Source organism: Pelophylax lessonae (genome assembly GCF_965119305.1).
Source record: "Pelophylax lessonae genome assembly, chromosome: 4".
NCBI lineage: Eukaryota > Metazoa > Chordata > Amphibia > Anura > Ranidae > Pelophylax > Pelophylax lessonae.
Genome location: NC_138771.1, coordinates 613,000,808 through 613,026,052, shown reverse-complemented (window position 1 = coordinate 613,026,052; position 25,245 = coordinate 613,000,808). Strand labels below are relative to the sequence as shown.

Sequence of the window (25,245 nt, the reverse complement as noted above, 5' to 3'; positions counted from 1 at the left end):
TTGTTGCTCTTTGTATCGGTTGGTCTTGGTAACTATTTTTTCAATAACCTCAGTGGTCAAAAATAATTGTACGTATGCCAAAGGGTTGTCATGGTCAATATCAACTTTCATACCAGGTGCTCCTGTAAATGGGAATCTTGGGGGGCGCTGCCTGATCCATACCGCAGTCAATAGAGCACCAAGTCCGCAACATCACTGAGCTCAGTTGCAGATACATCGCTGTCGTCACTTTCTGTACTTGATGATGAATTTTCCCACAAATTGCCATCGCTCAGTTCTTCAAGTAACTCAATATCGCTATCGCTGTTTTCCAGTTCGTCTAAAAGCGCTTTTGCGCAAAAAGGATGCTTTTTGGACGATATGGTCATTCTCTATTTTCCAGGCACAAAGAACTGGAAAAGCACAGGCAGGGCACTGGAAAAGTCACCAGGTGAAATCCTGAGGTGAAATGGCATGATACAGTGAAATCCGTTAGGATAACAACTTTGTATCATGTAATTTGGTTTGTTTACATTTTTGAAATTGCCGCCGGTTCCATCCCCCTGTGTCGTAAACACTTGCAGGGAAGGGAACCAGAAAACAGGTGGCGTCAGCATCTGCTGAGCACACAGCAGGAGGACAGCGTGAGGATGGCTGGAGGACGGCGGGTGGACGCAAGGCAAGGTAATTTTTATTGTGGGGTAATCCCGAATGTGGCTCGGGGTTACCACTTTTGGTACTCTATATTAACCCCGAGCCACACTCGGGAATACCCCTAGGGAGGTAGAGGAGGGGGGTACGGAGGGAGAAGCAGAAATAAACAAGTATTGTCTTGGTAAAGTATAGGGTAGGGCATGAATTGGGTCTGTTGTATTTCCCTTGGTTGGGTATTAGATGCCCGCAAGACTTTAGAGTGAGATTCTGCTTGGGAGATGCTTGGGTTAGTTGCCAGCCTTGCCCCTGCTAAGAGAGGGGCACCCTGGGAAAGGTTTTATTAGGAAAAGTGAAGAGCTGGCAGGGAAGTTAGTTTCCATGAGGAGAATGTTTACTGGTTGTCTCTGCAGGTAGAGTGGACTAGGTGAACATGAAGGTAGTTGGGCTTTTTTCATTTAGCTTCCCCTTAGGGGGAAGCCTAAAGTGGTGGAAGGACTGCTGGACTCAAGGACACCCCTTCTTTAAATAAGGGACCTCTCATCTCTTCTCTCATGCTACATCTCTCTGAGCTATGCTGGACTGTTTGTAACTTAAGCTGAGTGCCACCACCTTCAAGGGGCGGTTGAAGTATGTAAATATCTTTGCTTCTATTGATTCAGTAAACTGTTAAAAGGCATTCCTGGACTGGAAAACTTCTTCCCCAAACCTCTATATCGTGATATAGAAAGAAAGAAAATTTGTGTCAAAAGGGCCAAGAGCCAAAGTGAAGTCTGTTGTTATAAGTTCTGAAACAGGTATACAGAGAGCTGTCAGCAGGTACTGGCTAAGCCAGGATGGGTCACCCTGCAGTTATATCCACATGTAAGAGAGAGTAGGTTAGGTCCTCTGTTAAGCGTCCCATTGGCTCGGGTAGAAACGGATTAAAGAGTGGGCATGCTTTCCCACTACACAACATTCTTTGTGGATTTCTTCCAGATATGTGCAGTAATCCAGCATGAAACCACTCCTACGAAAAACACTAACTATAAATGAATTTTGTTAGTACCCCATCAAAGTCAAAACTCATCATGTTGACATCATAACCAAAATACAGCTCCACCTCAAACTACTTTGATAGGATGGTCACACACACAGAGGTTATTTAATGTGACATCTGTGGTATGGCTAGCAATTATTTTATTAGTATCAAACATTCAAAAAGAAAATTGAGTACAGTATATTGATAAAAAAAACTCCAAAACAATCCACTAGATAAAAATAGACAACATTGTCATGAAACAACTCCTGAACTTTGCCATTGAAGTTTCCTGTCATACAAACCGGTCAGTGCTTTTGTCTTTTCTTGTGCAGGGTGACTGGCCTTGTATTCTCCCCACTGTAATTTCTACAGGCAGCCTGTAGCCAAAGTATCTGCTGGGTCCCTTCCACAGCCCTGCTCTCTGTACAGGCTATGTTCACATTCAGTGAGTCACCATTACTATGTTAATATATTGGTTTACTAGGGCATTTGGTGCACACATAGTGGGCTGTACTATAATATTTGTATATACTCAAGAGTTTATTTAAATTATTTCTTTTTGTGCCCGGAGTTTAGCTGTTATATTTTCATAGAACATTCTCTGCACATTTTCCATTTTTTGAACATAATTGAACATATACCATTGTTTAAAAAGTTTATCTCATTTTCAGACTTCCTTTAATGATAAGGTTTCTAGCACTAAAACAAAGACAATCTGTGACCTCAGAAAGAACTTACCTTGTCCTTTCACTTGTGGTTCCAGAGTCACTGTCTTGATATGTTTTGTAATACGAACTCCTTCTGGCTGAAAGACATTTAACAGTAATGAATTAGTTGAGTTCCCTATTACTAAGGTCAAATCACAACATTAAGGCACCAAGCATGAGAATTTGCCACCCTTGGCAATGTGAGCGTGGAGTTTTGGATTAAATGGATGGATTTGCTATTGGGTTGCATTTTTTATGTTAAAGCAGACCATCACCCCAAAAATAAAGTCTGTGCACGTGGCTCCAGCCTCACCCTCTTCCACCATCCCACCATTGGATATATATTTTTGCAACTGCTTTCTTATTTTGTTTTGCTTCCGCCTTTCTCGCCTATTAGAGAATGACATTCTGCACACATGAGCAGATGTACAGAAAGTCTCTGGCCAGTCTTCTGGACCTTTACACACATATTTTCACAAAGACCTCTGTTTTGTCTACGCATGCATGTGAAACTCAGTACGTGCAAAATTGGTGTTCAGTCTTGTCTACTGTGCATCTGGAAAGTATTCGCAGCACTTTTTCCACATTTTGTTATGTTACAGCCTTATTCCAAAATTGATTAATTTTATTATGTTCCTCAAAATTCTACAAACAATAACCCATAATGACAATGTGAAAGAAGTTTGCTTGAAATCTTTACAAATCTATTAAAAATAAAAAACCAAAAAATCATATGTACATAAGTATTCACAGCCTTTGCCATGACACTCAAAATTGATCTCAGGTGTATCCTGTTTCCACTGATGATCTTTGAAATGTTTCTACAACTTGATTGGAGTCCACCTGTCGTGAATTCAGTCAATTGAACATGATTTGGAAAGGCACACACCTGTCTGTATAAGGTCCCACAGTAAACAGTGCATGTCATAGCACAAACCAAGCCATTAAGTCCAAGGAATTGTCTGTAGACCCTTGAGACAGGATTGTATTGAGGCACAGATCTGGGGAATTGTAAAGAAACATTTCTGCAGCATTGAAGGTCCCATAATGGCCTCAATCATCCATAAATGTAAAAAGTTTGGAACCACCAGGACTCTTTCTAGAGCGGGCCGCCCGGCCATACTGGGGGTGGTGGGGGAGATGAGCCTTAGTCATGGAGGTGACCAAGAAGCCAATGGTCACTCTGACAGAGCTCCATCATTTCTCAGTGGAGAAAGGAGAACCTTCCAGAAGAACAACCGTCTCTGCATGACACTCCACCAATCAGGCCTGTATGTTAGAGTGGCTAGATGGAAGCCACTCTTCAGTAAAAGGCACATGACAGCCCATCTTGAGTTTGCCAAATGGCACCTGAAGGACTCTTAGACCATGAGAAACAAAATGATCTGGTCTGATTAAACAAAGATTGAACACTTTGGCCTGAATGGCAAGCGTCATGTCTGGAGGAAACCAGCCACAGCTTGTCCCCTGGCCAATACCATCCCTACAATGAAGCATGGTGGTGGCAGCATCATGCTGTGAAGATGTTTTTCAGCAGCAGGAACTTGGAGACTAGTCAGGATCAAGGGAAAGATTAATGTAGCAACATACAGAGACATGCTTGATAAAAAAAACCTACTCCAGAGTGCTTTGGACCTCAGACTGGGGTGAAGGTTAATCTTTCAACAGTACAAGGACCCTAAGCACACAGCCAAGAAAAGAAAGGAGTGGAGTGACAACTCTGAGAATGTTTTTGATTGGCCCAGCGAGATCCAGATTTGAACCCGACTGAACATCTCCGGAGAGATCTAAAAATGGCTGTGCACCGACGCCCCCATCCAACCTGATGGAGCTTGAATGGTCCTGTAAGGAAAAATGGGAGAAACTGCCCAAAAATAGGTGTACCAAGCTTGTAGCATCAGATTCAAAAAGGCTGTAATTGGTGCCAAAGGTGCTTCAACAAAATATTGATTAAAGACTGTGAATACTTATGATCATGTGACTTTTTTTTTGTTTTGCTTTTTTAATAAATTTGCAAAGATTTCAAACAAACTTCTTTCACGTTGTCATTATGGGGTATTGTTTGTAGAATTTTGAGGAAAATAATGAATTTAATCAATTTTGGAATAAGGCTGTAACATAACAAAATGTGGAAAAAGTGAAGCATTGTGAATATTTTCCGGATTCACTGGATGTAGAATGCTTCATAGGCAAGACAAAACACTAGTTTTGGCGGAGAATAAAGGACCACATATACTATGGTAGAAAAAAGAAACTTTTTACCCTTATTGGGTGACACATTGCACTGTCCCATAAATTGGACATGAGTGGTATTAAATTTGCTGCCTTAGAACAAATTTTCCCAGTCCCTAGAGGAGGAGATTTTGGAAAAATTCTACAACGAGAAACAAGCTAGATTTATTTGCTACAAGCCACTACGGCACCTGGCCTTAATGAGGCCATCAGTTTTAAACCCCACTATGGTAGAAATAATAAACTTTTTATCCCTATTGGGTGACACATGGAGTGTTATTAAATTTGTTGCTATAGAACAAGTTTTCCCAGAGATTTTGATAGAAAAATTCTACAAGGAGTAACAAGATCGATTTATTTGCTACAAGCCACTACGGCACCTGGCCTTAATGAGGCCATACGTTTTAAACCCCATCTATAACAATACTTTTCCTCCTTCGATAACCCAACTTTTGGTTTATATAAGGTCTGGTATGTGGACCTGTATCTTTTTGGATTTCCAAATGGATTACCATTCTTATAATTTATGTCCCAAAACTTTTGATTTTGTTAGCTGGTGGAACTTTCCAATTACCTGACATAAAACCGTATCAGGATGGGTGGATGGACCGCCAAGCTATTTTAGAAATAGTGGATATACCTCTTTATATATACAAAGATCCCGCGCTTTATCTTTTTATCTATTATATCTTTATGTTGCAGATTATTAGATACAAACCTTCATGTTCATTTACAACTGCATATAAGGTGTCTCCTTGCTATACATCCAACAATCTTTTTGGGGGACATACACCCTCTGTGCAGGTACATACAGTATATGCTTAGATATTGCATTGTGAGACATACCTGTATATATTTTTGATGTTCTTTTTGGGCATTATCTCATAGTTATCCTTTCTCCTTTTTTCTCCCTTCTTTTGTTTCCTTCCCACTAAGAGGTCAGGATTTTGAAAGTTGCCCCTAGCTGCTGTCTTGCAACTGAGATAATTTGCTGTCCCTATGTCTGCACCGGAAACATGCTGTTTGTGACCAATACCAATTCCAGATGTTCTTGCTGTAAGTCTGGGGGATGCTTTTCAGTTAGCATACCCTACCTTTAATGGTTGTGTAGCACTACTACCAAGGAAGCTGCTGATTATGGGTTCCCCTGGGTTACCACTAGCAACAGTAGAACAATCTGGCATTTTCTTAACTGTTTTACCTCAGTCCAGTTTCTTTGGTTTTTGTTTTATTTGGAACTTGGGTAGCTAGGCCGTTGCTTCACTTTGCTTTTGGCTGTGAAAGGAGTTTCTTAAGCTTCCTGAGGTAAACTCTATCCTGAGGCAAGCTGTGCTCTGAGGTAGACTGTACTGCTGAACAACTTCAGGGCCCTTCCTGGTGACCCCTTTATCCCTAATCTTCAGGGTTAACTACTTGGCACCCCCTTTCCTGTTACACTGGCTCCTTGATTCCCTGACTTCTCAGTGGTCCACTCTCTTAGGCAGACCCTTAGTCAGATCCCTCAGTACTCACAATACTGTTTTTCCCAAATACTTCTGCTACAGATGACGCTGTGTCCACAGCGAAACGTGTCTAGCCATTGGCCGAGAGGCAGCCACGTGACTTCCGGTCGGGGTAGCGAACGCTGAGGAGCAGCTCACCACCGCACCGAGATAGGATTTTGATATAGGCGCATTACTAACTTATGTTTGTGAGTATCCCCTTGTAAGATTTTGATGAAATAAAGCTTATTTTAAACGGTCCTCACTATGCTGAGATTTTTATTTTCATGAGGACAATCGGGATTACCACAACCAGGAAAAGGATCGCTTCCAGCTCACAGCAAAACCAGCCCTACAGGAGCCACAAGAACACCAGCTTACTCTGCTTCAAATCAACCACCTAGTGGTAAGTAGATACCCAAAGGGGGAGACCCTGAAGCAACAAGGATTAAGCATCAAACTCCTGTTTCATACCAAAGGACTGTTTTATGGACTGTCTATCATGCAATTTGCTGGCACTTTATTTACAAGTTTACTTATAAGTTTACATTGCAATATCTGCTCAGTCATATTGCTCATTTGCACAGTTTTATTGCTTATTTGCACAGGCTCAGACCTAATTAGCACTTTACTTATTAATTAATTTTATACGAGCAATACAAATCAATTTTAAAGCACATAGCATATATTTTAGTATTTATATATATTTATTAGCAGCGCTGCAATCACTGTCCCACACCCCACCACATAGATATTGTAAGACAATTACCTCGCACCTAATAAATGCGGCTAAATCATGCATACCCGTTCACTGAAAAACCAAAACAACCCCCTCGATTAAGGATTGGTTAAATAAAGTAGACACAATTGCTAAATTAGAGGAAATAATTGCCATAGGTAGAGATAGAACTGAAAAATTTGCTAAAATCTGGACACTGTGGACGAACTTTATCAAATCACCAATGTACTCCATTTTGATGAATACACCTTAATAACCAAATATTCTATATAGATTGAAATCTTTCTCACGCCATATTCCACACTGGTATTTGGGGAATGCTTTCTATCTGCGGGGATAGCGACCTGGACTTACCAATTAATCACCCCCCCAAGTTAATCCCTCCTCCCTCCCCTAAACATGGGAAGCAGAAGGGAGAGGGATAAGCACCCCCCAGGTTCGCCCCCCCTCTTGGACATAGGGCCCCCGGCTCCACCTGCTCATGTCCTTACTGGACAAACATATTTCTGGCCAGGGGACAGAGACTGAAGACACCCTTCACTCTTGTTCTCCTCCCCTTACCAACCCCCCTCCATCCACCTGTCTCCCCCCCCCTCCTCCTTTTCTCCCTCTCACTCCTACTCCAACTCCAACTCCTCCCCAAAGAAATAACCTGGAAGACCTGCTCCTCTTTATGGGAACAGGTAGTCCACATTACGGAAGATCCATCATGCAGCACCAATACACTTAATGAACATACTTAGTAAGAACCTATACGGCAAGCGAGCTTGCATAATCACCAATAGAATGTACTCATCCTAAATATGTTAAAGACCTTAATAATGTCATGAGAAAGACTCTTGACATATTTACAACATCCTAAGACACCCTACCACTCTCAATATTAACCCCTGAGGCGGAATCAGGGTTTTGTTTCCAGGATATAGTTTCAAGTTATTCTCATTCTGAAATGCCAACCGTTGTTACCTAGTTCTATATCTACAATCAATAGAAAAGCACTGTTATATCTCTTAAATGTTCTCCTGTTCCACTGATGATTGTGAATCTGTTTAATATGTTCATTGTACCCCATACGTTTTCAACTGTAATCTTCTTATACAGCTGTATGACACTAATTCTCAATAAAAAAATTTTTGGGGGAAAAAAAAAAAAAAGAGTCTAGTAGACATCCCAGGTATGATACATTTTGAAACACAAAATCCTAAATTATAATATAATAATGATACATTTCATCAAATTCTTCATTGTTTACGAAGTGCAGATATTTCATTATGAGGGAGAATCTGTACTCTGACATGACCGTCCCAAAGAATGAGGTGGCAAGTAATGTATTGATTGTCCAATACCACTTCTGCAGGGGATTCCCCACCACTCCCTGAAGAATTATTAGGCCCAGAAATTTCCAAAGGTCATCTTTGCTTACTGGTTCCCACTTTCTGCATCTTGCAAACCTCAGATGCATGGCGCATTGTTGCTCTTTATACCGGTTGGTCTTGGTAACTATTTTTTCAATAACCTCATCAGTCAGAAATAATTGTAGGTATACCAAGGGGTTGCCATGGACAATGTCAGCTTTCATACCAGTTGCTCCAGTAAATGGGAATCTTGAGGGGCTGCTTGATCAATACCGCAGTCAATAGAGCACCAAGTTCGCACAACACTGAGCTCATTCGTAGAATCGCTTTTAGTAGCTGATGAAGAATTTTCCCACGAATCTCTATCGCTCAGTTCTTCAAATAATTCCGATTCCCTGTTACTGTTTTCCAGTTCGTCCAAAAGCACTTTTGAGCTAAAAGAATGCTTTTTGGACGAATCTCCCTTCGGTTACACCCCCCCCCCCCGCGTCATGGTGCTCGCAGGGAAGGGAACTGGAAGACGGGTGATGGCATCGGCCGAGCACACAGCAGGGGGGGACAGCGGGAGGATGGCTGGAGGATGGCGGGGGATCGCAGTGGAAGGTACGTTTTATTGTGGGGTAATTCCGAGTGTGGCTCGGGGGTTACCGCTTTTGGCACTGTATATTAACCCCGTGCCACACTCGGGAATACCGCCAGGGAGGTTAAATCATTTAAACCCATACTTACCACAACCTTTAGCTTTTTCTTGACACCATCAGACACAAATTTTTTAAAGACTGCAGCTTTTACTTCTATTTCATGCAGACCAAGAGAGAGTGGTACAATGATAAAAGGAACAGCAAAGGATGAATGGGGTTGAATGTCAACGTCTCTGCGGTATTTCGCTTTGGATGTAGACAGACTGCAGAATTCTGGGTTGTGAGTAAACTCCACTTTCACCTGAAACAAATCAACATTGCAATCAGGATGTTAAAGCTAAACTCCAGGTGATCACCTTAATACTTCAATGAAATACATACTTTATACACAATGTTGTTTTTTATTTCTGTGCATTCAGTTTTCAACTCTGTCTCACAGCACTGTCAGATGATGACACCACTTTCATTGTTATAGGTATAGACTATTCGGCCCTACTTTATGCAATGTTCTGACAGGAGGAGACAGTGGGCTTCATCAACCAACTGGCAGGCTGGGTTCAGGAGGCGTCACTGAGAACTGTGCCAAGTTGTACAACTTCCAATCAGTCCACATACGTGTCTTTAGCTGTTTGCCTGCAGTTTAGTATTCCAATATTTTGTATTTGATAAAGGTTAAACTGCTCTAATAAATTCATTTTCCCTGGCAGATGTACCCCTGGTACATGTTCTAACTGGTGGGAAATGTATACTTTATAGTAATAGTTTAGTTGTCAAAAGCCTTACTAACAACATAAAGGAAAAGCAAGCAGAAATGCATTGGATGCTTATTGCTCACATAACATGGTATACATAGTCCTAGTTGAGTTCCCATGTATGTTAAACAAACATAAAGTGTTTTCTTGTTCATGCTGCTACATGCCAAATCCTACATGGAAGGTTTAGATTGGCACAGACAAATGCACAAGAAAAATGTCTGATACAAACCGTTAAGCTCAGTACACCCTTCCCTAAAAAATGTCGGGAAGATGTTTGGAAAAAGCTGATGTAGTTCTCCTGCCTTAAGCCTCGTACACACGATCAGATTATCATACAAATTTTCACAGTTTTTTGTTGCATGCTAGTCTCATATCGAAAATAAAAAGGTTACTTTTATACAAAAATTCTCGTACAACAGAATTCAACTTCAGAAGTGATGTCATGTGTTGAATTGTTGTGTATGTATTCTCTCTTTTCCGAGCATGCATAGTCTTGCTCTTACGATATTTTTCGGATGAAAACTGTACTAACTAAATGAAAATCGGACATTGTGTTCAAGTACAATAAACATTTTACAGCCTTCACATTTTTTTTTTTTGTTGTACAAAAATTTGTAATTGGCTGTGGAAAGCATAAAACGATCTGAAAATTGGCACATCATTCGTCGAACAAAATTTTACTTATGATTTTTTTATCATGTGTAAGGGCCTAATTTTATTTTTTTTTTATCTCTGCTAGGCTTAGCTGAGCAGCAATTTATTGACCATTTCTGGCCAGGTCTATGCCAAAGCCTGGTGGTTGAAAAAGCTTCCAGAAATAGAGTAGGAGGGCTAACCACTGGGTTATAATAACATCCGCCAATCCCTGGGAGGGAGGCCTAAAAGGTGTGGCTGGGAAGAAGATACTGTAAATGCTTGGGAGGGTCTGATCAGAGTATCTCTCTTATGGGGCCTTTAGCCCTGGGAGGCAGCCTGTGTTGCTGAACATATGTTGTTATTATACCTCAACATGTGTTTGGCTGGGGAGGAACTTGGACTTAAAGAAACTTACTGGAAGACACTGCCTGTAAAAGCTCAGCTAAGAGAATGATGCCTTTCACTGAACAGCATCACAGAAGAGCTGATTGGGAGCTGCCTCTGATCATTGTGAATAGGACCTTGCCTTGAGCTCCACGTGTGCCTATGCTTTGAAGGTTAGACACCAGAGGATGCTACAAGGACTTTGACTGCTCTTACAGAGTCTCTGATTAGATGGCTGTCCTCCTACCTCCAGGCTTAAGGGTGCTATTGAAGGAGTTTGCTTGAGAATCCATCCTTCTGTACCTGCTTGTGTTTTGGAGTATTCTGTACCCTCATCCCTCCACCCACCTGTGTTCAAGTACTGTAATAAATCTTCAACAAGACACCCCAAGATGAAGCCTGAACTTTTTCAGCGTACGGTGGAGCTGGTACTTGGGCAGGCAGCCTCTGGACAAGGAAGACCTGGCTTGTTTCTAGTGGCCCCTCGGGGGTAAGCGCTACTCTCAAAACACTTCCCGACGTGTCCTGTGAGGTTCAACTCAAAGGGCTGTATAGGGTCATATACTGCCAAGAATGAGCGTGTTTGTATGGTGGGTAGCATAGGTAGATGTGATCAACCGCGGCCCGCAGGTCTGTTCAAATCAATGTCAGACAGTTACATGCAGTTAGGGAAAGCCGAGTGGCCCTAAATGCAAACTGTCTGCATCAAGGGCCGCCCATTTGCCCCAAACCACATGTAACTGCTCAATGCACAATTATATGCAGACAGTCACGGCCACCTACCAGCTTGTGATTGATTTGTATGGGCTTACTGGCCACAGCTGATCTCATCCACCAGTGTAGCCCACTATATAAATATATGCATGTGACACAAAATGACACCACATTAGAAATAGAGAAAATAAAAGTAAAATAGAAAATTACATGAAAAATGATCAAATTCACAAAAAAGAAAAAAAAATAGAAAAATTGAATGAAATAAACTAAAGTTTCCTACATACATCCACATAAAACACACGGCCTCTGAATGGCCTCTGAAAAGGAAAAGGAAATCCTAAGCAGCATAATAAACACGTTTTCCAGTATGTATTTATTTTATTTGGTGAAATTAGCTTTGCCAAAATCAATTCGCACATCCCTCTTTATGAGAGTTTGAACTGGATGGATGGCCAACCTTTCTTATGTATTGATGTAAATGGAATATAGATGATGAAAAATGTGAAAGGAGCTCACCTTGATTTTGTCATTTCCATAATTGAAGAGAATGGCACGGATCTCCACCTGTTCATTCCTCACCACGGAATAAGGCAGCTTCAGGTCAATGAAGAAGTCTTTCAGTACCTGGATCTCATATGGTTTAGCAACACAAAGACCTGAATTTATAAAAAAAAATACAATACTATAACACAACACAAAAGTAATATAAGTTAAATTTAATAAGGACCAATTAGAAATTGGAATGATACTTTGCTAAAATAATAAATGCACATTTTTTTCCATTATTATTGTTTATAGTAGGAGCCTGTAAAGCATTGCACCAGTGATCAGCAGATCGCTGATGCCATTGCCATGCAGGTCTCCTGCAACCTGTTTTAGAAAACTCCTTATGAGCCAAGAAGGAAGGTCCACATCTACGATGAGGTTCCTTGCCCTTAGTAGCCTGCATAAGAAAGGTACTCTTCCCCCCTGTGAGACCTTTAATGATGTCATCCAAGGTAGCTCAAAACAGGCGATCTCCTTGAAAGGGAGGATCAGTCAAGGCCTCTTTAGAAGTCTGGTCAGCAGACCAGCATTTGAGCCAAAAGATACGCCGAAGGACCACCGCTAAAATGGAGAGGCGAGCCATCAGAGGAGCCGCATCCAAAGAGGCATCACAGATAAACTGTAGCCCCTGGACCAGCTGGGTAAGCCAATACTTCCTGATAGGAAAACTCAATGAACTACCAAAGCACAGAGCCCTGGACCGCCTTGCTGTTTTTAAACAGTGACAGCTAGTACAGGGAACTTCTCCCTGTAGTGCTGCCACAGGGAGGGGAGGCAGCGGGCAGCAGCTGCAGCACTGGGAACAGGATTCATGTTCCACCCTAAAATCAAGTGGAATATGTAACATGTTCCCAAAGGTGAACTTATCCTGAAACTGATTATGATGGCTCCATTGGCTCCTTAATCCACATATTTTGGCACTGCAAGTCCCAAAGGAGGCACCAAAATTAAACATTTTGACTTATTTTGGCCAAAACAACAAAAAACTGCTCCCTACACATTTTGTCACCATGGATGTAATCAAGTGGCAACAGGAGTGGGGGTGGTGACAAAAAACGTAGGGTGGAGAGTGACATCATGATGCCTGCTGGCTTGTCAGGTCGGCATGCTTGTTGTTTGTTGTAACTTTGTTGTAACATTGTTTGTGAGCACCCTTCCTTGCATTACCCACTTCTGGACCGGAAGGATTTGCCCCCTTTTTGCGATTCGGCACTGCGTTACTTTAACAGACAACTGCGTGGTCGTGCGACACTGTACCAAAATAAAATTGATGTCCTTTTTTCCCTCAAATAGAGCTATCTTTTGGTGGTATTTAACCACTTCAATACAGGGCACTTTTCCCCCTTCCCGCCCAGGCTAATTTTCAGCTTTTAGCGCTGTTGCATTTTGAATGACAATTGCACGTTCATGCAACACTGTACCTAAACCAAATGTATGTCATTTTTTTCTCACAAATAGAGCTTTCTTTTGGTGGTATTTGATCACTGCAAGGATTTTTATTTTTTGCTAGACAAATAAAAAAAGTCTGAAAAGTTTGGAAAAAAAAAAAAAAAATTTTGTTTATGTTAAAAATTTTTTTGTAAATAGATACATTTTTCCTGCACTGATGAGGCCGCACTGACAGGCACTGATAAGGAGGCACTGATGGGGTGGCACTAATATGCAGCACTGATGGGCACTAATAGGCATCACTGATATGTGGCACTGATAGGCACTGATATGTGGCACTGATAGGTAGCACTGATAGGTGGTACTGATGGACACCGATAGGCGGCACTGATGGGCACTGATAGGTGGCACCGATCGACACTGATGGGCGGCACTGATAAGCGGCACTGGTGGGTAATAATGGGCACTGGTGGGTGGCACTGATAGATGACAATGATGGGCACTGGTGGGCAGCACTGATAGATGGCAAGGGGTGCAGCACTGATGGGTAGGGCACCACTGGCAGGCTCCCTGAACCCTGATTGCCATCCCTGGTGGCCATGGTTGGAATTCCTGGGGTCCTGGGTGGGCATTCCTGGGGACATGGGTGGGCATCCCTGGTGGGTCTAGTGGCAGCCCCCCCCCCCCCCCAAGGGTCTGCACTGGTAATCAATGCTCTGTCAGGAGAGACGCAGACCGTCTCTCCTCTACTCGTGCCTATCAGGCACGAACTGAGGAAAGCTGATCAACGGCTCTTCCCGTTTACTATGTGACCAGCTGTAATTGGACACAGCTGGTCACATGGTGAAGAGCCTACATCAGTAGGCTCTTTACCGAGATCGGAGATGCGGTGTGTCAGAGTGCATTATCCTGCCGACGTCATATGATGTCAGGTCAGGATAATGTAACCACCTTCCCGCCGTCAATTGCCTATAGGGCAGGCGGGAAGTGGTTAATCACCCCTGCAATTTCTAATTTTTTGTGCTATAAACAAAAAAAGAGTGATAATTCTGAAAAAAAAAAAAAAACAATATTTTTCACATTCTGCTATATAACATTCCCCCCCCCCAAAAAAAAAAAAAAAAAAAAAAATAATTTTTTTTAACATTTTAGGCCAATTTGCTTTCTGCTACATATTTTTGGTAAAACAAATTAGCAAAAAGCATATTTTGAATGGTTTGCACAAAAGTTATCGCGTTTACATCAGCTGACCGTCCTTGTCTCTCAGTGGGGGCCTGGCGGCAATTGGAGCCGCCAGCCCCATGCATCTGAGTCCCAGCTGCCGAGTGGGGGCGAGAGCATGCCGGCGGTGGCGAGCGGTCGCCCCCTAGCTGCAGGCTCGCGACCGACGTACAGCTACGTCGGGTCGCGCAGGAGGGGCTGCCTGCCGCAGTATATCTGCGGCGGGCGGTCCTTAAGTGGTTATTAAATTGTGTTTTAAAATATTACAATAAGGAGCTTCTTTCTCTATTATTTCCGGCCTAATCGGGTCTATGTAATGGAGTTCCTAAGCTGAAGGTGGAGAATGGAATTGCCTACACTATGTTATGTGGCGATAAGAGCGCTAGTTGATCTTCATCACTCTATCACTTTGAGATCTTTCCTTCTGATAAGCAATATATATATATATATATATATATATATATATATATATATATATACACATACACAGATGCAGCTCATAAAATTGGAATATCATTAAAAAGTTCATTTATTTTAGTAATTCCGTTCAAAAAGTGAAGCTCATAAAAAAGCAGGGGGGCGTGGTGATCGCGCACCAAGATGTAAGAGAGCTCCGCTCTGAGCGCAGGGAAACTTACAGATCCGCTGCCACTGCTGAACGAATGCCACCGCCATCCTCGCCCGTGGGAAGCCTTCCTCCATCCCCTGAGATGCGTAGGAACCGCCCGGATGCCTTCACGGTAAAGAAATTATTGGCATATTTCCCCATGCTGCCTCACTCCGGTCCTCAACAAAATGGCGGCGGGAGACCGCCCTCCCCGCCGCCTCTCTTGCCTCTAATGCCTGACGGCCCGCTACCGCTGGAGCAGACACAGATGGAGGCCATTGATGCAGGACTGCACCGCTCCACTTCCCCTTCCACAGCTTCGGGTGCCAGCACTTCCTCCACAAGGAGTCTGCTGAAATCGAAGCCCCGCAGAGAGGCCGACACTCGCAGGGGAGCCATGGAGTCTGGACTTCATCACAATTCCCAGGTACTCTCTCCTGCTCATACCCCACAAAATGACCCTATAGCACAATTTCCAACCACTGGCCAACTCATATCTAATGTCACCATGAAGGAGATGATGCTCTCCCTAAAGGCCTCTCTACATGCAGACCTCTTTACTGCAATCCACCAATGCAAGGCTGAAGTGCAGGAATTGGGACAAAGGGTACATGTCGCTGAAACTAAACTATCAGAGGTTGCAGTATCCTACAATGTGCTAGTGGGTTCCCACAATTCCCACAAAGACGACATCCTTATGATTAAGAACAAACTTGCTGACCTGGAAGACAGGTCTTGCCGCAACAATATCCAAATAAGGGGTGTCCCTGAGACTGTCACTCCACAGCAACTTCCCCACTACGTCCATTCATTATTCAAGGAACTGGTTCCCTCATTCACTCCTGCTGACATGACAGTGGACAGAGTCCATCGAGTTCCCAAACCCTCCTTCCTTCCACAGGAGATCCCAAGAGATGTCATTCTCAGAGTGCACTTTTACCAAGCCAAAGAGCGCATACTGGAAGCTTTTAGGCGCAAGGACACTATACCTCCACACGCACAATAATTACAACTCCTTCCTGAATATTCTAAACACACCCTTCAGCAATGGAGAGACATGTCAACAATTACAAAGGCTCTCCGAAACCACAGCATGGTATATAAATGGAAATACCCGGCTAAATTGAGCATAACCCACAATGGTTCCTCACATCTGATCACTTCAGTGGACCATGGCATCAAACTCTTGTGAGACTGGGGTATCGTTCCCCAAACAACAAAAAGAAATACTGACGGTGGGTGTCTTTCATGTTTTTCTACACCACAGGGGCTCATCATCAGGTACACACCACCGTACCTGTCCCCTGCTTGAACAGGCAGTATGTGCTGCTCGGACTTGGTTAGGTCCACCTTTTTTATCATATTTTTTTCTTTTGTCTTCCTTTTGCCCATGCCTTGTTTTTGGCATGCCTTTATGGATTGTTCTTGCACTTACTCTCACTCTGAAGTTATCCCTGTACCTATGTATTTCCGATGTCCCCTTGGATTGCAACTCCTTCAACCAGGATTTGTATCATATCTTGGACGCCTTGACATCGAACGTCTACTCCCAGCTCCCAGACCACCCCTGGAAGGTTTCACTGCTTACCGACATTGGACTAAGACTAACGCCCCTGAAGACCCATGTCTATCACAGTGATGTCCCTAACGTGCAGGGCTTAAACCACCCTGCAAAGAAAAGATCGCTCTGGAAGGAACATAAGCAACGTTCCGCAGACGTTGTGGTGGTGCAGGAAACCCACTTGCACAAAGACAAGACCCCACTCTGCGCCCATAGAGACTTTACTCACACTTTCCTAGCCTCCAGAGAAGAAAAGAAAGGGGGGGGGGGGTTCTCCTCGCCATTAGCGGTAGCTTAGCCTTTGAACTGGTCGAATCAATCATTGATCCCAACGGTCGGTATATTATATTGGTTTGTAAGCTGAATAATGCTCTTTTTACTTTAGTGAATGCATACGCTCCCAACTCGCACCAATCGAGATTTCTGACATGTCTCTTTCGCCTAATCTTGAGGGTGTGAAAGGGTAACATCATTGTATGTGGTGATCTGAATACTGTTCTAGAACCCAACCTTGACTCATCCGCCCCTGGCAGGCAGGGGCCCACGCCACTTCGTGGACTCTTGCAGGCCGAGGGACTGCATGATGCTTGGAGATGTCAGCACGCGGAAGAACGCTCATACACTTTTTAGCCAGAAACAACACTTATTCCAGGCTGGACTATATCCTGGTGGACAGATTGTCACTCCAATGGGTTACAAATAGGGATGATAGAACGGTTCGGGTCGACCATTGGTTCGACCCGAACATTGGCTGTTCGAGGTTCGGCCGAATTCCGAACTTTTTGCTTAAAAAGTTCGGAATTCGGCAACCAGAACCGACCAAAATGCAATGGTACAGGAAATCTGCTTTAAAAGCCCATGATTGGACCAGAACCATCAGTAAAAGCCAATTGAGGGGGCAGGAGAATGCGGGGAATGTGATAGGAGTGACTGGGGGTCCATAGGCCAATCATTAGTGAATACGCCCCCCAGTATATAAGATAGCCCCCGCCAAATTTCTAGCATTGTAATACAGGGACATGGAAGAGAGTGGAAGCAGTTCTGTTACTTCTGCTACAAAGTGTCATTTAGCAATTTTTAGTGTGAGGAAAGGGATATCTAGTGTAGTTAGGGTGTTATTTTCCACAATAGTTTGTTTTAATAATCTAGTTTCTGTAGGGAAAGTGTTAAGTGTAAGGGGACCGTAGTGTAGTGTAGGGTTAACTGACTGTGACTGCTATGGCAGGGTGACAAAACCCTTCCATGTCAGGGTAACCGCTATAGAGAAAAGATCGTTTCTCTTAGGTCACTTACAGAACAGCGATATGGCTTCTCGCCTGTCAGCCTGCTTTTTGCTGCACTTTTTTGAGGACATGTTTGGAGTCAGGCATGACATCTGAACTTCTGTGTAGGGGTATATATACATACACCCATGTATGTATATATACACATATATAGGTGTGATAGGATCGGAGACATATGCTTACGCTAATTAAATAATTAACACCTATATGTCTCCGCTCCTATCACACCTATACTGTATGTGTGTATGTGTATAAATACATATACGTGTGTGTGTATATATACCCCTATACAGAAGTTCAGATGTTTTGCCTGCCTCCAAAGACCCCAAAAAAATGCCCAAAAAAAAACGCCAGCTGCAAAAACACACCTGGGCGTTTTTGTAGCTGGCATTTTTTTGGGCATTTTTTGGGCGTCTTTGGAGGCAGGCATAACATCTGAATTTCTGTGTAGGGGTATATATACACATATACCCATGTCTGTATATATACACATACACATATATAGGTGTGAAAGTAGCAGAACACTATGCTTGCGCTAATGAAATAATTAACACCAATATGTCTCCGCTCCTATCACACCGATATGTGTGTATGTGTATAAATACATATAAGTGTGTGTGTATATATACCCCTATACAGAAGTTCAGATGTTTTGCCTGCCTCCAAAGACCCACAAAAAATGCCCCAAAAAAACGCCTGCAACAACACACCTGGGCATTTTTTTTAGGCGCAGGCATTTTTTTGGGCATTTTTTGTGGGACTTTGGAGGCAGGCAAAACATCTGAAATTCTGTATAGGGGTATATATACACACACACTTATATGTATTTATACACATACACACATATAGGTGTGATAGGAGCGGAGACATATTGGTGTTAATTATTTCATTAGCGCAAGCATAGTGTTCTGCTACTTTCACACCTATATATGTGTATGTGTATATATACAGACATCGGTGTTTGTATATATACCCCTACACAGAAGTTCAGATGTTATGCCTGCCTCCAAAGACGCCCAAAAAAACGCCAGCTACAAAAACGCCCAGGTGTGTTTTTGCAGCTGGCGTTTTTTTTGGGCATTTTTTTGGGGTCTTTGGAGGCAGGCAAAACATCTGAACTTCTGTATAGGGTTATATATACAAACACGCTTATATGTATTTATACACATACACACATATAGGTGTGATAGGAGCGGAGACATATTGGTGTTAATTATTTCATTAGCGCAAGCATAGGGTTCTGCTATTTTCACACCTATATATGTGTATGTGTATATACAGAAGTTCTGATGTCATGCCTGCCTCCAAAGTCCCCCAAAAAATGCCCAAAAAAAACGCTTGCTACAAAACCGTCAAGGTGTGAAAATAGCGGAGCCATATCCCTGTTCTATATTGATTCTAATACAAACCATCTTTTTTTTTCTGGTTCTGGACATGCTACAGAGCTGAAACTTCACACAAGCACACTTTTTAGACCCCCCAGCCACTAAATCCAAAGAAATCTTTTTTTTTTTTTTTCAATATTTTTTTCAATAATTGGCTCTCTATCAAAAATGACAATTTTTAAGAACTTTTTTTGTGTGATTAATAGTCCCTGGGGCATGACCCAGAACCCTAGGCACTTTTTAGGGGCATTTATTGGGTTTTAGGGCTTCAAAAACTTGAGCCTTCCAGGACGGCCCAAACATGAGAGATGATAGGCTCCTCCCCACAGGAAACACAATCAATTAACAGTTGTTAAAAGGCCCCACCCTTCCCTCTGTCCCTCAGTTGTAAAAAAGTATCTTCCACAACCATTTTCGAGGGAAGTGTTCCAAAAATTCTATAGGTACTTACCACCTATGTTTACTCTTACTTGCACCCTTTTAACAGGGTGGGTAGGCTGGCCGTCCTGGAAGGCTCAGTAGAAAAGCCGTTACCGGTAAACTAACGGTGAGTTTTCTCTCTTCGCCTTCCAGGACGGCCCAAACATGAGAGGATACTAGATTACCCATCGGCCTACTTTAGGGTGGGACTACTGCCTATAAGACCTTCCGGCCAAAGGCTAGGTCTAGTTGAGACAGTACTTCTACACGGTAATTCTTCAGAGCCGTGCTATGTCTGGACCAGGTGGCCGTATTGCAGATCTGTTCTCCAGATGCTCCAGCTTTTTCGGGCTTCTTGTCGAGTGTGCTTTTAGCATGCTAATGCTGGAGCACCTGAAACTTCATAAGCCATGTTAATGGCTTATCCAAACCACCCAGGGACTGAAAGCTTTTAGGCCCGCAGTCCTATTGGTCCAGGATAGAATAGAGGATCATCGGATGATTGGATCTCCCAAATCCCCTGGTCCTCCATACTTAATTGAGGAGGCGGCTCCTCACATCCAATTCGTGAAATTCCATTTATCTTGCATTCTTAGGGTTACCACCCAAGGATGGTAAAATCTTACTTTCTTCCTGTAAGGAAGAGGTTACCTTGGGCAGGTCTAAGGGATCTGGCTTGCGAATACTTCTATCTGGGAAGATAAAACGTAAAAGATCTTTTTCCAGAAAGATCTTATGAATCCCCTACACTTCTGGCTGAAGTGACAGTTACAGGAAGCTAGTTTTGAGGACCAAAACGTAAAAAGGGAACCTCTTCTATAGGTTCAACCTTATAGATCTGTCCACCATAAGCAGACAGGAGCTAGATAAATTAATATTTTGGCCTTATTGTAGAGATCAGGCTATAAACAAACTCCTTATAGATCTGTCCGCAATTAGGCGGAAAGGAGCTGAGCCCTTTTAATACCGTAGGGTACCCAGGAGGGATACATCCCAAGACGTAAAACTACAGTGTAGGGCACACGGGTCAGACGGGTCCTGATACTGACTCTTTAGACTACCACGTCCTTACCCTTCTGGCTGAAGTGATAAACTCCCATGCACAGAGTTCCTAAAGGCCAGAGGAGGATATTTTATCCCTCTTTTAGGGTCTTATGACCTTACCAGCTTTTTAAGCAGCGGAAGACCTCTGGTATGACCTAATAAGAAAGGGACTGTGTCTTGTGGTATCTGCAGTCAAAGCTTCTGAGCCTTCCATTCCCCTGGGGATATAAGGTCTGTGACAAAAGGTGATATATGTACAAATAATATCACCCGTATAGAAGATTACCGATTGTGCGTTACTGACGCACTACCCCAGAGAAAAAAAGGATGTAGACATACATGCGTATATCTGAGGCGCCGCTAGATAGACTAGCTCAGGCAGGACACAACATTAACTTCATAAGTCCATAGAAGGACAGAAAGGACGCCAACTCCCATGTTGCATATTGCTGATACCTGACCAGGTACCTTCATATAACCAACATACCAGAAGGAATACAAACTTTTAAGTTTTCTCATTTCTGAGGAACAACAAGGTATAGTTATATGTCCGAACACCACTATACATCCATGTCGTGGATTTTTTGATAGTCAACATGGTACCCAGGACACTAGACATGTCCCTGTTGTGCGTTTGTACTTGGCCACCAGATGTAGTCATATGGTGGCAAAACATTGTTAACAACAAAGTTGTAAATATCTGATTAGCAACCAGGTACAGCTTGACTATCCATATTTGAATGGTGTGCGAATTGAATGGTAACATGGTATAGGCATGTACTAGGTAGGCAACAAAAGGTACAACAAAATTTGCAATATTGTGTCTTTTATGCCGTGCATTTCCAAATGGTCACATGGTATAGCCGTGTGACTGAAATGTTACCATAAACCTCCAGAGTTTATGTACTGTCCGAAATGATACTTTGAAATGCCACTTCCAAACATACGGTTGCGTATTTCTGAATAGTAACCAAGTACTGCCGTGTCACCGAGGTTACTAACAATCGCTTTAAAGTTGCTCCTTTTTGTTAGCACCAGTGCAGTTATAATAGACCTGACTCTGGCCCTTGTGCATTTCTGACTTAATAGTCAGGTTACCACCAAGTAACCAACAGAAATGTTGCTACCAACAATGTAGTGCATTTCTGATATGCTGAAGAAAAAAAGGTGTAATAGGTTTTAACCGCAGACATCCCCAATTTTCCATGTGGAGCATTTTTAGTAGAAAAGATACCATATAGTCGAACTAGACAGACAACCAAGGCTGCGTGTTTGATAGTCGACCACAAAACACTTCAAAGACACCAATGAGCTTCCGCATTGTGTATTTGTAAGAAGCCACCAAACCATGCAAAAAAGACAAGTTTTTTTTTTTTTTTGCGTGTGAGAGCTTAACGAGCACAGGTCTGGAGATAAATTACTTCAGTCTGTTCACATGAAGGGCTGGAAATAACCTTTCGTTTGAAGACAATCAGCCCCTTAAGAGACTGGACTAAACACCATATATATAGCTGTTTGTACAGAGACTTTTGTACTTAATAATTTTATCAACTAGAGTTGCAGACAGTAATGCATCTAGTTTGTCCCGGGGATGGGTAGTAGTTCAAACACTAGGGGTCCCACCCCTTAAGTTTTGTTCTACTGGTGCGACTTGTCATGCGACCTTCCCTGGTCCTGTGCAACTTAAGGCTGCAGTGACTCTTAACAATAAAAGGTGCCTGCACCAGCCTGACACGCCCTCTAGTCAGAAACTGCAATAATAGATCAAAAAATTGCATACAAAAAAAGGCGTATCCAAGTCGCACTGCAAATCGCACTGCCAGTCGCATGACTTTTGGCTTGGTACCAGTGTAGATGTAGCCTTACACACCAAAGTCAAGTCTGTTTTAAATCCCTTAGGAATGAGTAGCTTGCTTAGTGGTAGCAGTAGCCTATATGAATTCTAAGGCTGGATACACACAATACAACCCTCGTTGTTAGATTACTTTCAGATCCATCTTCTCCATGTAGTGCAAGGATCTGCCTGACTGCACACAAACCGAAAGGGTCCCTACAAGTGCCACACCCTTCTCAAGAGTTAAAAAAGCTTACAGCAGTTTCTGATTTAGGGCTCTTTCACACGGGCGATCCGATCAGATCCGCCTGTCAGTTTTTTAGGCGGATCTGATCAGATCCTCCATGCATCTCTATGGGGCAGCGGATGTCAGCGGAGACACCTCCGCTGACACCCGCTGCCATCCGCATCCGATCCTGTCGGTGAAATCTGGACGGATGGAAACCCTATTTTTCCATCCGCTCAGTAATTGGAGCGGATCGGATCTGATGAGAGCGGACAGGCGGTCCGCTCTCATCCGATCCCCCATAGAGGGCAGCGGGGGCTGAGACACCTCCCTCTCCGCTCTGCAAGCAGAGACGGAGCTGTCATCCGCCGGCTCAGTGGGGATCGCGGATTGATCCTCGCTGAGCAGCACGGATCCGCCTATGGAGGCGGACCGTGTGAAAGAGCCCTTAGTCAGGAAGCTTTTTTGGCAAAGGTCCAGCTGCAGTCTTTGGTGTAAATAGGGATCTGCTGCTAAGCTCCCTAGGATTACTACGGCCCTAGGTTTGCTTACTGTCCTCCTGAACACATGGAAGGGGAAACTCACATTAAACCTGAGGCTTCTTACCAGCCAGCTTAATATCCCATCTGGGGATTTCGCAAGGGAAGAGAAAACCAACACCAGATTGCTCTTCCTGCTCATAGTAAGTCGGCTACATGCTCCCTGAGGAAGAAAGTGTTTATACTAAACCTGAGACCTCCTTCTTGCTCATAGTAAGCCGGCTACATGCTCCCCGAGGGAAGCATGGCTTTTCTATCCTTTGGAAGGAGGACTCTGATATTAAGCCTAAAGCCCCGTACACACGTACCGATCGTCGGCATACAAACGTTCGTCTTTTCTCCCCGGGATGTCGGTGTCTGTTGAAAAGTGCAAAGACTGCCCAAGAATTTTGTCCGCCGACTACAGCCGACTGCAGAAGTGATGTCATGTAATGGTTAACTTTCCCTGTGTTTTTTCTTTTCTGAGCATGCCCAGTCTTGCAAATCTGCGGTCTGTCGGCAGAATTCTGTACTGACTGGCGAACAATCGTCCGTTCTGGTGTCGGCATACAAAAATTTTCATGTTTGCAAGAAAGACTCTTGTCCGCAGAATGTGCGCAGACAGCTGTCGGAGGCACCATACTAACAAGCGTACAATCGGCAGATCTTTCGTCCGCCGACGTTTGTATGACGACGATCGGTACGTGTGTACGGGGCTTAAGGCCTCCTCATCAGCCAGCTTAATATCCCATCTAGGGATTTCGCAAGGGAAGAGGAGACCACCACCAGGTCGTTCTTCCTGCTCATAGTAAGCCGGCTACATGCTCCCCCACGGGGAGCATGGCTCTAGCTCAATATCCCATCTGGGGATTTCGCAGGGGAAGAGGAGACCACCACCAGGTCGCTCTTCCTGCTCATAGTAAGCCCGCTACATGCTCCCCCACGGACAGGGCCGGATTAACATAGGGGCTATTGGAGCTGAAGCACCAGGCCCCCTCCCTTAAAGAGGAAGTAAACCCTCCTCTACAACTTGTACCTATAGGTAAGCCTATGATAAGGCTTACCTATAGGTACTGTAAATATCTCCTAAACATGCACCGTTTAGGAGATATTTACCTTACATGTCGCCAGTGACGTCACTGGCGCATGCGCTCTGAAGGAACGGCCGATCGTGCCGTTCCTTCAGAGCCCCGTGCCGTGACTGTCGGCTCTAGCGCGCGTGCGCGGGAGTGACGTCACCGCGGCTCCGGCCAATCAGATGGCCGGATGCCGCGATCCCGGAAGACGGGCGACTAGACATGTCGCCCGTCATAGAGGTGAGTGAGCGGCACGGCGGAGGCTCGTTCTGAGGTAAGTATTGCATAATGAGCTAATATGCGATGCATACTAGCTCATTATGTCTTTCTTTTGCAGGGTGTAAAAAAAAAAAAAAAACTCAAACGAGTTTACAACCTCTTTAAGATAGGCCCATCCAGCCAGCAGCATGAGCCTGATTTCTCCTGTCCATAAACATCTATGGGACAGGAGAAGCTGTTTGTAAATGTAGGGGTGGCTGGCTGCACCTGGGTTGGCTCAGTGTGAATATTACAGTGTCACAGAGCACAGTTCCCCCTGCACAAATGGAAGAGGAGAGAGGTTGTATTGGCTCTGCCTTCTCCCGCCCCTCTCCCTCTGTGCCCGCACACACCAGTCTGTACAGTGAAGTGAAGGAGCCGTGTGGGCGGGAATTTATACACAGAGCAGCCGACAGATACAACATGAATAAGATATGTGTGAGTGATAAGCCTCCAGGAACCATCCATATGTGAGCTCAGTGACTGGACTCTTCCTCCTGCCTCCTTTTTTCTCTCCCTCTCCCTCTTTTTTAACTTTTTCTCCAGCTTTAGCTGTTAAAACTGCAGCCAAAGTGTTTA

The 25,245-nt window shown here is 43.6% G+C and overlaps 1 protein-coding gene across 1 annotated transcript in view; it reads right to left on the bottom strand.

Annotated features, from left to right (window-relative positions):
* LOC309553571 (A.superbus venom factor 1-like) overlaps positions 1-25,245 on the bottom strand; it is a 476,096-nt gene that overhangs the window by 157,289 nt on the left and 293,562 nt on the right. The window contains exons 20-22 of the mRNA XM_082254843.1: positions 11,815-11,954; positions 8,895-9,107; positions 2,390-2,456 (exon numbers count right to left, since the gene is read on the bottom strand). Of these exons, the coding sequence (XP_082110969.1) occupies positions 2,390-2,456; positions 8,895-9,107; positions 11,815-11,954 (420 nt within the window). The remainder of the gene's footprint in view (positions 1-2,389; positions 2,457-8,894; positions 9,108-11,814; positions 11,955-25,245) is intronic.